Below are 17,080 nucleotides of genomic sequence, written 5' to 3' on the forward strand. Positions count from 1 at the left end.
GGAAAGGAATAGTAAGAGTACTAAAGTTCTTGTCATTGTGATATCAAGTTGTAATTGAGCCATGACTTCTTGGATTGTAGATTGCACAGCCAGCCCCTGCTTCTTTAATTCACTCCTTTTTTTCTGGTACTGCTTGCTGAGATCGGCATAAAAGATAGGGATCGGATGGAGGGATTTATCAACCTTTATTTCTTAGGATATACTCGTGACTATGGACTATATTTATACCAGATATCCAGCGGTCATTGAAAGATATAGTGATACGAATTGGATATCTAATATAAAAGACTCAAAGTCCACTAGTGGATTTGTATTCACATTGGGAGGTGCTGCCATATCGTGAAAATCCTCTAAACAAACAGTTATAGCTAGATCTACTATGAAATTTGAGTTTATAGCTCTAGATAAATGTAGTGAAGAGGTCGAATGGTTTCGCAACTTCTTAGAGGATATTCCAAAATGGTCAAAACCTATGCCAGGGATTTGCATATATTGTGGCAGTCAATCAGCAATAGGAAGGACGCAGAGTGACATGTACAATGGTAAGTCTAAACATATACATCGAAGACACAATACCATAAGATAACTACTCTCAACTGAAGTTATCACTATTGACTATGTAAGGTCAAAAGATAACATTGCGGATTCGTTAACCAATGGATTAAATAGAGAGTTAGTTGGGAAGTCATCGAAAGGAATGAGACTTAAGCCCTTGAATGGATAAATCATTACAAAGAAAACCCAACTTAATTGACTGGAGATCCCGAGATATAGGTTCAAAGGGACGATCTAATTGTAAAGACTTAATAAAATCATTGTGGGGGTGTTATCTCCTGTCCATTCTTATGAGGTAACAGTGATGCCTGTAAAAATGAAGGATAAGCAATAAGCTTTTAATGATTCTTATGCATTGAAAATCTAGCAAAGTAATGCGGGTTACTTGTAATAAGAAACCACTTATGTGAGAGAGAAGTGGGGCTGTTTCTAAGAGAATTGCGTAGGGCTCAATTCTTAAGAACTCTCACAAAACCAGGCATATGTTCATGGCCAAAACGAATATAATAATGAGAACTGAATTGTGTTAGGAAGAATCATGTGTGGAGTATATCATCGTTTACATAAATGGCATAACAGTTCAAGGACAACACGTCTACTGGTCAGCTAGTAAAGTAAATATGATTTTACAAGGGAAGGTTCAAAGGGTAATACCTACCTATTCTATGCAGGCTTCAACCGTTGAACTTTTCACCAAGTCTTGTATCTCACGGTCTCGTGTCTCTCCCAATTTTCATTCATGTAGGGGATTGTTGGAAAAAATGAGTAAATGACTCACTTTTCGTAAAATTTTTGATGGGACCCGTTGGTCCAATTTGAAAGATTAAAGTTGATTTGTGTTCTCCTTCGAGAGAACATCAAAATCATATATTTATTTGCCAAAAATGAAGTTTGGGTAAATGAGAAATTGGAGCTCAAAGATGACCATTGAAAGATGGTTTATGTGAGAAAAATGAGTTTAGTCCCATATAGGAAAAATATGAAAGTAAGAATCACTTTAAATATGACATACATTTGAAATGTGTAATCATGTGTAGCATTGAGGCTCTCTCCACGTGCACGCGCAATGAGAGTGCAAATCTCGGACCAAATTTATCTTCGGACCTTGAACTTGTGTGCGGACGTGACCTACATAAACGAATGTCGGACCGAACGAAACAAAAAATTGGCCTCTTTGGAGAGCCCACGTTTTGTAATTTTTTTCTTGCTTTCTCCACCGACTTTTGAGTTTCTAAAACTCGAGAAACTGATATAACTCCAATGGTTAATGAACAAATTAAGTCTATATAGTTAAACTCAATTTTCAACAATTTTCTCAGATGAAAAAATCGTTCTCTTCCCTCTCTGCACTATTCGAATATCTGCATTAGTCCAGTAGGGTCGTAGTTTCTTGCATACGCATATTTGTCTAGTAAGGTCATGGTGATATTGTTCAGAAGCTAAATCAGTACGTCAGAGTAGTTTCTGTGGTGTTCAAATTCTACAAATTTTACCGCTGTGTTCTAGGAAACAGACGCTCGAATTAAACCATAAGTACGCAGGTGAGGGGGCGAATTTGTTTTAAAAAAATTGTGCTCGCATAGACCTCGGGTTGAAAAGTTATTTATTTTCTGTAATTCACTTATTTGCGATTTATTCTTACAGATTTATTTGGAATTTACTTCCAGTTTAATCTTATGCTTTGTAAATTTTTTTAGTTTATTTTGTTTTATGTGTTTCATATAATTTTACAGTTTATTATATGTATGCCGAATAAAAAAACTGAAGAAAATTAATTAATTTGATAACATTTGGTTTGGTAGTTTTCCAACCGATATTTATTTAGATAATATATGCAAATCCGAAATTTCTACATTTTGGTGTATGTAAGTGCATATTCGGTATGTTAGTTCCAAATACGGTATCTAGCAAATATGTGTAAAGTCATTCACTGTATATGAAATGGAATAAAAACATTTTGTGAAAACTTTGTACAAATACGGTTGGCAGCAAATATAGTAAAGTGCAACTACGGTAAGTTGCCTGCAAATGCGATAAGCTGCATATACGGTAAGTTACCTGCAATTACGGTAAACGGCATATACGGTATATGCATATACGATATACTTAAAATTGGTATCTAAACTACACATATGGTATGTGATAATCAGGTTTCATTATCACCACAATATTCCAACAATATTGAGATTCTTTCACCTTATATATTATTCATTTATTAGTGCCCGCACACTAGAAAATGGAGAAAAAAAAGTATAGTATTCTTGAAGTTCTTGAAAAATATCGAAGAAGATTTGGAGGTACGAGTATGCGTTGATTTCAATAGGATAACATACTATAATGTGTGTGTGTGTGTGTGTGTATTTTATTAGATTAAATACACATTATAGAATTTCAATTATTACTCATTGATAATCAATTCAAGTTTTTTGACTTTTTTAGTATCCCATATCACATAGGGTGGTGCTTTTTAATCAAATTCCAAAAGTCAACTCAGCCAAAGGAGCTCCATAAAGGGGTGTAATGAACTTTGAGATCTAAAGTAATTTTAATTATCTTAGTCTTTGTAATATGAGCTTCTAAAGAACATAAATATTGGAATTTAGTTACTTAGCTTAGCTGGCAATTGACATTTTTAATTCAGTTAGTTAGTTAACTACTGTTAGCTAGCTGATATATTCTGTTGGTTAGTCCAAACTCTATTTATACATGGTTGTACAACATTTTTTATTGAATAAAGAACTCTCCATTTTTGCATTTTGCTCAAGAAGGTATCAGAGCAAAATATGCTTTATTCTTTCTGAATTTCTCCATTTCAATTAGTTTCTCTGATTCATTGATAGTTTTGATTCAAATATCATATGATTCATGATGATGCCCATAGATGCTTCAAATCAAAATCAGTCATCTTCATCAATTGGTAATTCCACCATTGATGTTGTATAGAATTTTACCCAGGGAAAAATTGGAGAATTCGTACAGACTTCGAATCTTGCACAGTACTAGCACCTAATGAACATCTTAAACAGTCATTCAGTGTCTGCAAGAACTGATGCAAAACTGATGCTGTAGCTGTTGTTCATTCTAATTAGGTGTCAGGTACATGTTTCTCCATTTCTCTCAATCCATTGCTCAATTCTCCTAGACTTTAGGTGGTGGATTCATGAGCTACCAGTCATGTTTGCTCCAATTATTCCGCCTTTAATTCAATCAAATCAGCACAGAATTCTATTGTTATATTGCCAAACTATATGAGAATTCCTATAAAGTTCACTGGTATAGTTAAAGTTGCTCCTAATCTGGTTCTTCAAGATGTGTTATATGTTCCAAAATTTAAATTCAATTTGATGTCAATAAGCTCTCTAATCAAGAATACACAAATAGAAGTCAATTTTCTCCTTGATTCATGCATAATCCAGGACCTGTATAGTTTGAAAACAATCGGCATGGGTAAAAGAATTGCTTATTTGTACATAATGAGTGTCGAACCATTTGATAGAATGCAAAGTAAATGCAGTAAATCATTTGGCAATGCCTGTAGTTCTGTTTCTTCTACTGTGAATCATGTGTGTGCCCATACTTGGCATCACAGACTTGGGCATTTACCATTTCAGAAGTTAGATTTTTAAGAGAACAATTACATTTGACCAGTAATAAGCGCATGAACTATGATTCATTGCCTTGTGATATATCTCCATTAGCCAGACAAAGGAGGCTCTCTTTTACATCCAACAATTACATGTCACCTAATGCATTTGACTTGGTCCATTGTGACATTTGGGACCTTATCATGGACATAGATACTTCCTGACATTGGTGGATGATTGCACACGATTTTACATGGGTTTATCTCATGAGACAAAAGTCAAATGTCCACTCCATCATTTATAGACTCTTTAAGATATTGAAACACAATTTCACAAAGTGATCAAGAAGTTTATATCAGATAATGCACCTGAACTGCAGTGTTTTGAGTTTTTCAATTCCAAAGGAGTAATCCACCAATTTTCTTATGTAGAACGGCCTAGCAAAATTCAACGGTTGAAAAAAAAAAAGCATCAACATCTTCTTAATGTGGCTCGAGCTTTGTTTTTTAGTCAGGGATTCCAATCCAATTCTAGGGAGTGTACTCACAGCCACATTTTTTTTTATCAACGGAACTCCTTCACCAATTTTGAAAAATAACACTCATTTTTCCCTATTGTATGGTACTCCAGTAGATTACAGCTTCTTCAGAATGTTTGGGTGTCTTTGTTTTGCCTTAACACTATCATTTCACAGAAGTAAATTCTATCCATGAGCCACAGCATGTGTTTTCATGGGACATCCTCCAAGTTAGAAGGGCTATAAATTGCATGACATCTCATCAAAATCATTTTTGTTTCCAGAGATGTGTTCCATGAAAACCACATTCCTTTCCATTCCATACCTCACACAACTGATCTCATTGATCCATTTTCTGACATTGTTTTACCACACATTGCATTTGATTTAATATCCTATCACTCAAATCCAACCACAACTTCCAACCTTCCTTTGGATGACAATGATAATAGCCAAGGCTCCACTGGCTTGCCCTTCATTCCTTTTACATCTTTACCCTCAATTCCAGATTTCATTGAGGAACAAGTACTATACTCTTCTCAGCCTTCATCCTTTCTTCCTAGAAGATCAACTAAAGTCAGTAAAGCCCTTTCTATCTTCGAGAATTCCATTGTAATCTCATGACAAATACATCTCAAAATACCCCTATCCAAGTTCATTTCCTATGCTGCTTTTTCCCCTTCATATAGAAATTACCTCCTTAATGTTTCCACCAATTTTGAGCCTCAATTTTACCACCAAGCTATGTAGTTGTAGCACTGGAAAGAGGCTATGGCATCTGAATTGGTTGTAATGGAACAAAAAAATACTTGTCAGTGACTACTCTACCTAAGGGCAAACACTCCATTGGTTGCAAATGGGTATATAAAATCAAATATAAGCCTGATGGAAGTATAGATAGATACAAGGCTCGCTTGGTGGCCAAAGGCTATACCTAGCAAGAAGGCTTAGATTTTATTGAAACATTCTCTCCTATTGCCAAACTTGTGACTGTCAAAATGCTTCTTGCTATTGCTACTATCTATAAATGGAATCTTGTCCAGTTAGATGTCAACAATGCATTTCTTAATGGAGATCTTTTTGAAGAAATATATATGGAGCTGCCTTTAGGTTATCTTAAAACAAATAAGGATCTTGCAAAGGGAGGACAACAAGTTTGCAAACTTCATGGGTCCATTTATGGCCTTAAATAGGCATCTCGACAATGGTTCTCTAAGTTCTCTCAGGTTCTTATTCTTTATGGTTTTTAGCAATCAAAGTAAGATTACTCTTTGTTTATTAAAGGGTCTGGAAACACATTTATTGGCTTGTTGGTATACGTTGATGGTATCATCATCACGGGTCCAAATATCTGTATAATTGACTCTTTGAAGACATTTTTACACAGCCAGTTTAAACTCAAGTACCTTGGGGTGCTGAAATACTTCCTTGGTCTTGAAATAGCCGGGTCTCATAATGGGATTTTCCTCTCTCAATGAAATTACACACTGTAACTTTTAGAAGATGTTGGTTTCCTAGGCTATAAACCAGCCAACTTACCAATGAATCAAAGAGCTCGCCTTAGTTCATTTGAAGGTGAATTAATTGATGATGCGTCCCAGTACAGAAGATTTGTTGGACGCTTACTCTACTTGACTATACCTCGATCAAACATAACCTTTGTAGTTCATAAGTTCAGTCAAGTTACATCTCAGCCTCGCTAGCTGCACCTTGATGTTGTCCATCATCTCTTAAGTTATCTTAGGGCTGCTCCAAGTCAAAGATTACTATTCTTTGCTTCTTTTTCCCGACAACTTTGAGCTTTTACTGATGCTAATTGGGGAGCTTGCTTAGCTTCAAGAAATTAGTTATAGGCTTTTGTGTGTTCCTTGGGGACTCCTTGATCTCTTGGAAGGCAAAAAAGTAGTAAACATTGTCTAGATCAACAGAAGCAGAGTATTGGGCGTTGGCTTCCATGGTGAGTGAAATTGCTTGGATCCATCAATTGCTTCACGATTTCCAAATTTCCTCACTAGCTTCGGCACTACTTTTTTGTTATAACCAAGCTGCAATTCACATAGCTAACAATCCTATCTTTCATGAAAGGACGAAAAACATCGAGATTGATTGCCATTTCATCCGTGATAAAGTTATTGAAGGGTCCATCAAACTTTTGCTTGCTCGCACCCAGAATCAATTAGTAGACTTTTTTACCAAAGCTTTACCTGCCAACCTTTTTGTTTCCTCTACTGTCCAAGATGGCTGTTACTGATGTGCATCATTCACCCTGAGGGGAGTATCGGAATATTAGTTACTTAGCTTAGCTGGCAATTGACATTTTTAATTCAGTTAGTTAGTTAACTACTATTAGTTAGCTAGCATGTTCTGAGTCGGCATATTCTGTTAGTTAGTCCAAGCCCTATTTATACATGGTTGTACGACATTTTGTATTGAATAAAGAATTCCCTCCATTTTTGCATTTGGCTCAATAATAAAAATTATAATTGAATTGAATACAAAGAAAATAACTTCTTGATCATAATTTTTCTATTTCAAACTATCTATCTATAAGAGTTGGGCACGTTATTAGTCTTTTACAAACAATGAATTCATCTATACATGAGAGAAAGTGTTAAAAAAAAAAAAAATTAAATAAAGAAATTTACTATTTCTTAATAAATAAATTTTTTTAAATAAAGTGGTTTATCAACTTTTTCTAATGTGCTATTCAAGTAATGGAAACTGTTGCCCTACACCCAAGGAGTAAAGTTCTCTTTAAAATTAGTAAAATAAGACTTTTCTGTTATGTGCAAGAGAAAAGAAGTGGTCAAGCAATGTGCCAGGTGGCCATTCTTTTTTGGGGAAAGATAATCAATGATGGCAATGGAAGTTAAAAATAGATTAGTACTTTTTATTTGAATTCTTTCTAATTCGAATGCATTTGTGAGTGGAAGATAAGCATGGATCATCAATTAAATAGACTATCAGTTTCAAACAAAAGTTCTGATATTAATAAATAATTATTTTCTGTGCTTTTGCGGTTCAAAATCGCTTCACGGAGCCTGTTTGGGTCCGATTTTTTCACCTAAAAAATTGATTTTTTGACCGTTATTTCACTATTCCAGTCGTCATATTTGACTTCTTCTCTCACAGGTGGACCCCACTTTTCTCCTAACGGTCAAAAAATCAATTCTCAAAATCACTCCCAAACAGGCTCATATTGTTCAAAACTAACTTGTAAACAAATTAATACGCTAACTTAAAAAATTATTTATAAACAAAAAAAAAATAATTCTTAAGATAAAAAATTTACTTATACAAAAGAAGAAGTTATTTATATGTAAAAATGCACTTGGGTGTAAAAATATATTTAAAAGTACAAAATTAACTTACAAAAAGTTTAATTATAAATTAAAATTTTAGTTTTTAAGTTAAAATTAGTTATAAATAAAATATCACTTATGAGAAGTAAAGTTTTATCAAATTGTTATAAATTTATACACGATCACTTTTTCCTCTTATTTGTAATATATTTGTTAGATTGAATTGGTTGAATAATGAAGGCTCTATCACTGTTTTCACTATTCTTGTGTTGATTTAGCAATAAATGGGAGTCGATTTTTCGATAAGCTGTGGTAGATTAGACAGTATGTTTGAGTTCTCTTCGACTCTATTGGAGTTAATTTAATTGAATTTGTGTCATTTATTTTTTACAAAGAATACCATTTATAGAAAAATATTTCAAGACTTGTTGATATAAAATGAAAGCTTAATAGGGGCGTCCCCAATTGAGATTGTGATGGATTTTAAAAATTCTTCTAAATTTAGATGTGCTCAATTGGAATTTTAATGAAATTCCATGAAATTTGTTAAATTTTTGATATTCTCAATAACTAGTGAATTTATAAAAATTCATAGAAAGATTTTAAAAGATTTAGATGGATTTCAAATTTAAAAATACATATTTCAAATCTTTTAAAATTTTACCACATTTGATGAGATTATTGTAAAATTTTTGAAAAATCAATTCAAATTCATGAAATTTATTAGGATTTAAAATCTTTTAAAATTTATCAAAATCTTAGTTGAGAATACTTTTGTAAAATCATTTTCGTTTTTGCATTGGTCGCAGTGTTATCAACGTCATGAAATATCGATAGCAAGAGAAAATATAATCTACCCTGCTGATGACACCTGCAGCCTCATGCTCAGACAGGTCAAATATCCCAAAATCAGATTCGTGGCTCAAAAAAGCCAAATACGAGAAGTAGTAGTTTCCTAACCTAAGCATTGGTTAAACATTGAATATCTTAATACCATAATGTCTTTCAATTATATTTAAAAATTCACTAGTGCCAATTATAAAATAAGAATAATTTAAAATGAAAATATATTAGTTATTAAGTCATTTTCATTTCTCATTCGAGCCACATATGGCATAGTAAAAGGAAAAATAAATACTAAACTAGAAAAAATGACAATAAAATATAAAAAGATAAAAGATTGAAATAAGAATTAGTAAAAAAGAAGAAGTGGTGGATTTGCCAAAAAAGAAAAAAGAAAACGCTATAACGAATAGCGAACCTTCTCCGCACGCGTTAAAAGAGACACCTCACACGTGCTGTACCCACTGGGATTCGGTTCGGTCATGCACGTGTCCTTTCTCTCCATCCCACGCCCCCGCGCCCTTAATCTAGCCATTTATATTCTTCTTCCTTCTCTGTCTTTAGATTGTAGATCCTATAATCAAAATATTTCGATTCATTAGGGCTCTAAAACGCTGTTGTTTTCAATTTCCTATTTCATTTCTGAATGGAAACGGATTCAATTAGCTCAAGTTTCAGCTATTTGGGGCGAAAATTCAGCAATTTGAACATCAATGATGATTCCGCCGCCTTCAGTGACTGCAACAGTGATAGATCCGGCGAGTTTCCGACGGCTTCGTCTCAGAGCCGCCTTCTGTTACTCGCCTGCGCTTCTGATAATTCCGAGGAGTTGATTTCACAACTAGTTTCTGACCTCCAGTCCGATGACATAGATGATCAAAAACAAGCCGCCATGGGTCTCAGGTTGCTCGCGAAGAACAAACCGGAGAATCGGATTAAAATCGCCAGAGCCGGTGCCATTAAACCGCTTGTATCGATAATTTCGTCAAATGATGCTCAATTACAGGAATATGGAGTCACAGCCATTCTTAATTTATCACTCTGTGACGAAAATAAGGATTTGATTGCGTCTTCTGGGGCTATTAGACCCTTAGTCCGCGCGTTGAAATTGGGAACTTCAACGGCTCGAGAAAACGCGGCTTGTGCTCTACTTCGGCTCTCGCAGATAGAAGAGAATAAAATCGCCATAGGCCGGTCAGGGGCGATTCCGTCACTTGTGAATTTGCTAGGGAGCGGCAATTTCCGAGGTAAAAAGGATGCTTGCACTGCTTTGTATTCTCTATGTTCTGTAAAGGAGAACAAAATAAGGGCAGTTCAGGCTGGGATTATGAAGCCTCTAGTGGAATTAATGGCGGATTTTGAGTCGAACATGGTGGATAAATCGGCGTTCGTGTTGAACCTATTGGTGTCAACGCCGGAAGCCAGGGCGGCGGTGGTGGAGGAAGGTGGAATTCCTGTACTGGTTGAAATAGTGGAGGTGGGAACCCAACGGCAGAAGGAGGTTGCGGTGGGCATATTATTGCAATTATGTGAAGACAAGACCTACAGAACTATGGTGGCGCGTGAAGGAGCGATTCCGCCATTGGTTGCTTTGTCGCAGACGGGTACCAGTCGCGCAAAACAGAAGGTAAGAATAATAAGTAACTTATTTATTTATTTTTAACTTTTTACAGATTAAAAAATAAGTGATTTAATAGGCAAACATGCTCTTTTGTTCCCCGTAGAGATGAATTGGTTTTTAATTAATTATTGATTTGAGCAGATATTTAATTAAAGTGATTAAACAATTACTTAAAAAGGATTCAAATGAATAGAAATAATTTATATTGGTTATTGGTTCATCAACAATGGTGGTACAAAGTCTCTTACACGTTGTCGCCACATAGGACCAATTATAATATTACGAAAACTTTGGGCAAACGAAAGTTGACACTTTATTATTATTATTATTATTATTTGGTGCTAAATCCATGCTATCTAGAGGTAGTAGAATGGGTCGAGATGTGATCGAATCATGTTTTTTATGTACAGTATTGGATAAGATTGGATAGCAAGATTATCATCTTTGATTAGAGAAGCCACTAGACTTCTTAGTGGTCGGATTGTTTTATATTTTAGGCATTGGTCACAAGAAGTTCTTTCCTTTTTGTATGAATTAAGTAAGAGAAACTACTTTTAGAGCCCCTATAAAATAAAACTTATGGAGATTATTTCGCGACCGTCCAACCTTTTTCTTTTTATTTTTATTTCATAGACAAAAAATGGTATTGGGTTGGTTGGTCCTTGCTTTGCTTTCTTTGATGATAAGGAAGGAATAAGTAGTGCTAATTTTTCAGCAATATTGTGTAGATTGCCCAGTCTTGAACTTGTCGAAATTGGTTTGGAACATAGTGACAATTGATAAGTTTGGCTGATTTTAGTATCGTCTTCAAATACACATTCCAACATTGAAATTTTTGAGTCCTTGTTCTGGATTTGTTGTTCCTCGATTGTCCACTCAATACATTTTCTATAGCTTGATACATCACATTTTCTTAGCAATGGCAAGGACCAACATGACTTTGACGCTTTGATATATTACACTTGACGTCTTTCTTTTTGTTAAGAAACTGTAATGTGATGAGATGTAAAAATTGTATTGAGAGATAACAAGGATCAAGAAGCTTGTGACATCATATACGGTTTCATACTAGTTATTTTATATGAGGAAACATCGTAGGATATATTTAGCTCTTATTTGATTGTCATTATAGAGAAAAAAAAAATATTTTGAATAGTAATTTTTTTGGAGAATATGTGGTTAAAAAGTAGGAATGAGTTTTGAGTTTACTTGCAAAATATTTTATTATGTGAATATGTAGTGGAAAATGAATGAGAGAATAAAAAGTTTTGTTTTAAAAGGAGAAAAATATGGTCGTAGGGTTTTTAAATCCTTGCTCGGCTTGAACACAACCTAAATGGCCTTGTTATCTAGGACGTGGTTTTTGCGATTTTAATTCTCTTAATATTATTTTTTAAAAATTACAAAAAGTAGAGGAAATTGTTTAGATCGGCACCCAAATAGGTCCAGTTGGGCGTTTTTCATTGTCGTCCTGTCGAAAAATAGAAATTGTAATGTTCATTGGACAGAGTATCTAATCCTTTTCAAAGGTGCTAATAGAATAACTGTGCTATGCGCGTAGGAACATGTTGTCAGATTGATTTACAGGAATTCACTTAGTAATATTTCATTGAAAGTTGGACAAAAAAAAAAAAAAAAAACCTATAAGCCTGGTACCTATAAATATGTTTGTACAGGATTTTGTACAAATAGAGTAATTTTAGGGTCTGTTAGGCAGTGATTATGAAAATTTATTTTCTTGATCATTAGAAAAAAAAAAGTGGGGCTCACCTACAAGTGAAGAAGCTAAAAAATGACGGTTGAAATTATAGTAAAAAAAATCAGTTCTTGAAGGTGAAAAATCACTACCAAGGACCTTAATACGGTCATCCTTCAAAATAGTAGAAGATAAACATAAGGTAAGCTATAGCTTCCATTATTCTTTTTTAAGATTGATTTGACTCTTAAAATTGTTGATTTTTTACATAAAGCAAATAGGATAACTGTACGACTATCTGACCAGCGTGTGATTTTGCGTGACAGTCGGAAGCACTGATTGAGGTTTTACGGCAGCCAAGATCCGGCGACGCCGCTCCATCCGCAAGAACATCAGTATGATGTGTCAGTTTGATATGTTTCCACATGGGCCCCATGCAATCTTTATCAGCCAAACCGTAATGGAAGGCAGAGAAAAATTCGGAGGACAGAGACAAAGAAAAAGAAAAAGAAAAAGATAGTCAACTTGTAAATATCTTGTGTTGTAAGAAAGGGTGCTAAATTTGTCCAAACTTTTGGGTTTTGATCTTTGATATTCCTTTTTTTTTATTTTTGTGGGTCTTTATCCGTCTAGAGATGATATTCAAAAATAATTACACAAATGAATATTTTAGTGTCGAGAATTTTGTGTGTTTTGACTCTTTTGAGCATGATAGGTTCCATTATGCATTTTTTTCGTTCCTTGAATATATAATATTGGGATAGCAACTTGTCGCTTGTTTTTCAAAGTTATTGTGAATTAATATATTTTAACTCTTTTAAAACACTTTAACAGATTGAAATATAAATCAAAACACATTAAGTCGCTATTTGATTTAGATAAAAGAAAATAAATCAAATAGGGTTTAAGATTGTTGTGATTTTTAGTGCATTAATTGCGTTTAATATTATACTCCATTCGTTCAATTTATATAGGCTGATTTTATTTCTCATACAGATTAAGAAAATCTTATCTAAAGTTATTGAAAAAGTAATTTCTACAAAGAATTTTTCTAGTTTACGCTTATTAACAACTAGTAGTAAATAAAGGAAAAAGTATTTTTGTTCATGTTTTTCAAGAAGAAGTGGGAAATGTATGTGTATTTGGATATTTTTCAAGAAGTTAAATTAAAATCTGTACAATTTCAATATTAAGTAGGAGGAATTGGTTATAACTAGGAAAATTAAATAAGATTATATTAGTAAACAAACAAAACAAATAATTTCTCAATAAAAAATTGGACTATATAAACGAGACAAAAAAAGAAAAAAAGAAAAATCAACCTATATAAATGGGATTGAGAGACTCTGTATTAGTAATATTAATAAGAAAGTTTCTGGTTGTTATTAATTTTATTAGAAACATATCTCAGTTTATTGTTGTCTTAAAAGATATAACATTAATTCAGGTATTTCTCTGTTTTCCTATTCAATATTGGTTGGAGTCTAATTAATTAAAATTTGTTTAAAATTAACTTTAAAGATAAATAAGTTAGAAAGGGGCAAAGATAAGTTAAAATTAGCTCTGTTGTGTAAAAATAGTTTTTTAAATAGTGATTTTTAAGAGAACGTGTGGATAAAAAGTGAAAAAAAAAACTTTAATTTATAGATAAAATATTTTATTGTGTGACTGTATGGTTAAAAATGAGTATGAAAAGTAAATTATTTTATTTTAAAATAAGTCAAACAAGGTTTAGATTGTCACGAACTTATTTGATCCAATTGGGCGCACATGAAATTAAAAGATTTCAAAAACATAATCATAACGTTTGACTAACGTTATGATTTGAAATATTTGTAGGCCAAAGTACGCTGTCCAAGTGTTACATGTCTAATTGTATATTCGATGCCTAATTTCTAAAGCAAAATTGATGGGACGTAGGATTTGAAAATGCAAACTATGTTTTTCTTCCACAATTATGATAGAGAAGACAGTTTGTGACTTTGTCCATCCAAGGAAGATTAGGTTATCTGCTTAAGATTTTAAATTAAATTCTAAATATGGGAGCATCCCACGTGAATTTGGATGCCAATTGACAAGTTAAAGTTAGAATTGGACTTTAACTCTATCAATTAAAGGAATATTTGTGCGTTCGATTGATTCAATATCGATGAATCTAGAAAAGAGGGTTGAGGGTTGGAACGAACGCACTTTTTAGAGGGTGTTTAGGAGAGTCACTAGAACACTACAAACAAGATTTTTCATTCGTTACTAGGGTTGGCAAATTACATGTTTTCAGAGCAAAAAAAACAAACAAACCTCTGCTGGTACAAAAAAATTCTATCAGGATTTCACCAAAAAACATTTGGCAGATTTCCGCTGGACATGACAAAAAAAAGGCAGACCAACCAGATATTACGACAGCACTATTTGGTGATATTCTGACAGATCTGCTTCTGTACAAGTTCTTTAAAAACAAAAGGCATGTTATCAAGCACATGATGGTGGTCGGAGGCAATTATTGCTATGTGCTTGATATTTAGGCAGTTTTGGCGTTAGTGAGGCTGAAAATGTGAGAAACTACATTAGAAGTTGGGGGTGTCAACTGGAATCCAAAATTTGGCCCATTTATCTAAGTTTTGAGTACATATAAATTAGGCAGAGAGGGAGAGATGATGAGGAAGCAGGTTGTATTGGCCCTTCACATGTTTGGTTTAAGTGTTTCCTTATATTGGGGAAAAATAAAGTTCGGATGATTCCCGTAAATTTCGTAGTTTTCTACATACTTCGTTAAATCATGATTATTTTCGTACATCAGATGTGCAATTTCATGCATGCCATTGAGATGAGAAATCTCAACACCATCACAAATTGTTCGAGACATCCCTACAAAATCTAGTATAGTGGGTCACTTTAGATGTTTCGAATTATGCTGACAGATAGCTGACATCATGGACATTCAGGTGAAGTAGTTTAGGGTCCGATTGTGGGTCTTGGGAAATGTACTAGTCGTGGTCACTATGGGTGCTGAAATTGCCTAAAGTTAGAGAGAATTTTTTTTTCTTTTTTTTTTGGTGTGAGCTATTTAAAGGGGCGGATCCACCTGTGGTCGTGTGGAGTCAAGTGACCCGACAAAGTTTTCTATTTCTAATTTTTTTCAGTTTCAATTATGTATTTAACTTTTGTATTATTTTTCCCCCCTCTTTTTCCTCTCACAAACATTAACAAAATAGGAAGAACACAAGTCCCAAAACAAATTGTTCTCCAATTTTCGATCTTTATAATAAATTCTTCAACCCACATAAATCATTCTTATCCAATCTCCAATCTCTATTCTCTATTCTCTATTCTTCAACCATGCATGGAATTTTACGGTTATTGATTTGACTTGTGTGGATAAGGTTTTAAATTTATGTATGATTTTACTTGGGGCGTAAAATAAGAGACATATTTTTGGAATCTGTCCATCAATTTTCCTATTAATTTTCTGTTCCTCTATGGCCCACTTTCTCTTCAATCAAGAATTTATTCTAACATTTATTTTCTGTTCCTTTGACTGCAGAAATTACTCCGTGCAATAGGTTGGCTCCATCAGTATTTCTAGTGATCTAGGGTTGCTGGGGCTTTTCGATTATAATTGTACAATTGTGTATTTACGATTGTAGGCACTTTTTATGCTTTTTTTTTTTTTCCAGTTAATTAGGATTATTGTTGTAGGCACTTTTTCTCATCTTAAGGAATTTCTGTGCAATTGTGTATTTACAATTTTAACTATTTATTGGAATAGATTATTAGCATTGTTATTGAAATAGAAATATTTATTTATTTCTTGAAATAGATCTGTAATGTGGTGGATAAATATTTTAAACGAAAATGTGTTTTCGAGTGAAGAGCAAAATATTAATGAAACGAGTGATCAAGTAAAAAGAGATGATTTGGAAGAATCAGATACTTGAAATAAAAGAGATGTTCATGGAAAAATTTATTTAGCTAGATTAAGAACTCAAATTATGGATTATAATGTTAATATTTAGTAGAGATCTTGGTACTAGATGAGCAAATGTAGACATATATTATTTTGANGAACTCAAATTATGGATTATAATGTTAATATTTAGTAGAGATCTTGGTACTAGATGAGCAAATGTAGACATATATTATTTTGATATGTACACTCATGAAGATTTTGAAGGGTTACTACACCCAAGTGATCTTGTAGAAAAGTTGGTTGTGACGAAAAAATATGTATCCGTTAGTGTATATGCTTGTGACATTAGTAATAATTCTTCTAGAGGCTACTGATACGATGGAGAAAGTATTCTCTACAATAAAGATTGTCAAAAATCAATTGCGTAGTTAGATGGAAGATCAATGGTTGCATGATAATTTGGCCTATATCTAAAGTGTCGAGTACTTATAAATTAGGCAAAGAGGGAGAGGTGATGAGGAAGCAGGTTGTGTTGGCCCTTCACAAGTTTGGTTAAGCGTTTCCTTATTTTGGGGAAAAACAAAGTTCGAATGATTCTCGTAAATTTCGTGTACTGATTTGATACTTCAATTTTCTGCATACTTTGTTGAATTATGATTATTTTTGTACACCTGAAGTGCAATTTCATGCATGCCATTGAGATGAGAAATCTCGACATCATCACAGATTGTTCGAGACATCCTCATAACATCTAGTATAAGGGTCCTTTAGAGGTTTCTGAATTACGCTGATAAATGACTGACACCATACACATTTGGGTGAAGTAGTTTGGGGTCTGATTGTAGGTCATGGGAAGCATGCTAGTCGTGGTCACTATGGGTGCCGAAATTGCCCAAAGCTAGAGAGATTTTTTGGTCGACATAGCACACATATTATTAAGAGGGGTGAATCCACCTATGGTCATGTGGAGACAAGTGACAAGACAAAGTTTCCTATTTTTTTTTTTAGTTCCCAATCTGTACTTACTTTTTTTTTTTTTTTTTTTTTTCCTTTTT

At 33.6% G+C, this 17,080-nt stretch overlaps 1 protein-coding gene across 1 annotated transcript; it reads left to right on the forward strand.

Moving 5' to 3' along the window:
- Positions 1-9,281: 9,281 nt before the first annotated feature.
- LOC111401383 (U-box domain-containing protein 4-like) lies at positions 9,282-12,885 on the forward strand. The gene is made up of 2 exons (XM_023029092.1): positions 9,282-10,428; positions 12,445-12,885. The coding sequence occupies exons 1-2, from the start codon at positions 9,448-9,450 to the stop codon at positions 12,517-12,519; spliced, it is 1,056 nt and encodes a 351-aa protein (XP_022884860.1). The 5' UTR covers positions 9,282-9,447; the 3' UTR covers positions 12,520-12,885.
- The last annotated feature ends 4,195 nt before the right edge of the window (positions 12,886-17,080 follow it).

Source organism: Olea europaea, chromosome 10 (genome assembly GCF_002742605.1).
Source record: "Olea europaea var. sylvestris chromosome 10, O_europaea_v1, whole genome shotgun sequence".
In the NCBI taxonomy this organism is placed as follows: Eukaryota; Viridiplantae; Streptophyta; class Magnoliopsida; order Lamiales; family Oleaceae; genus Olea; species Olea europaea.

Bases quoted from the DNA above. Each gene is read 5' to 3' on its own strand.
- LOC111401383 (XM_023029092.1), top strand. From the start codon at position 9,448: ATGGAAACGGATTCAATTAGCTCAAGTTTCAGCTATTTGGGGCGAAAA. The intron at 10,429-12,444 runs GTAAGAATAATA...TTTGCGTGACAG, and splicing joins CCAGTCGCGCAAAACAGAAG to TCGGAAGCACTGATTGAGGT.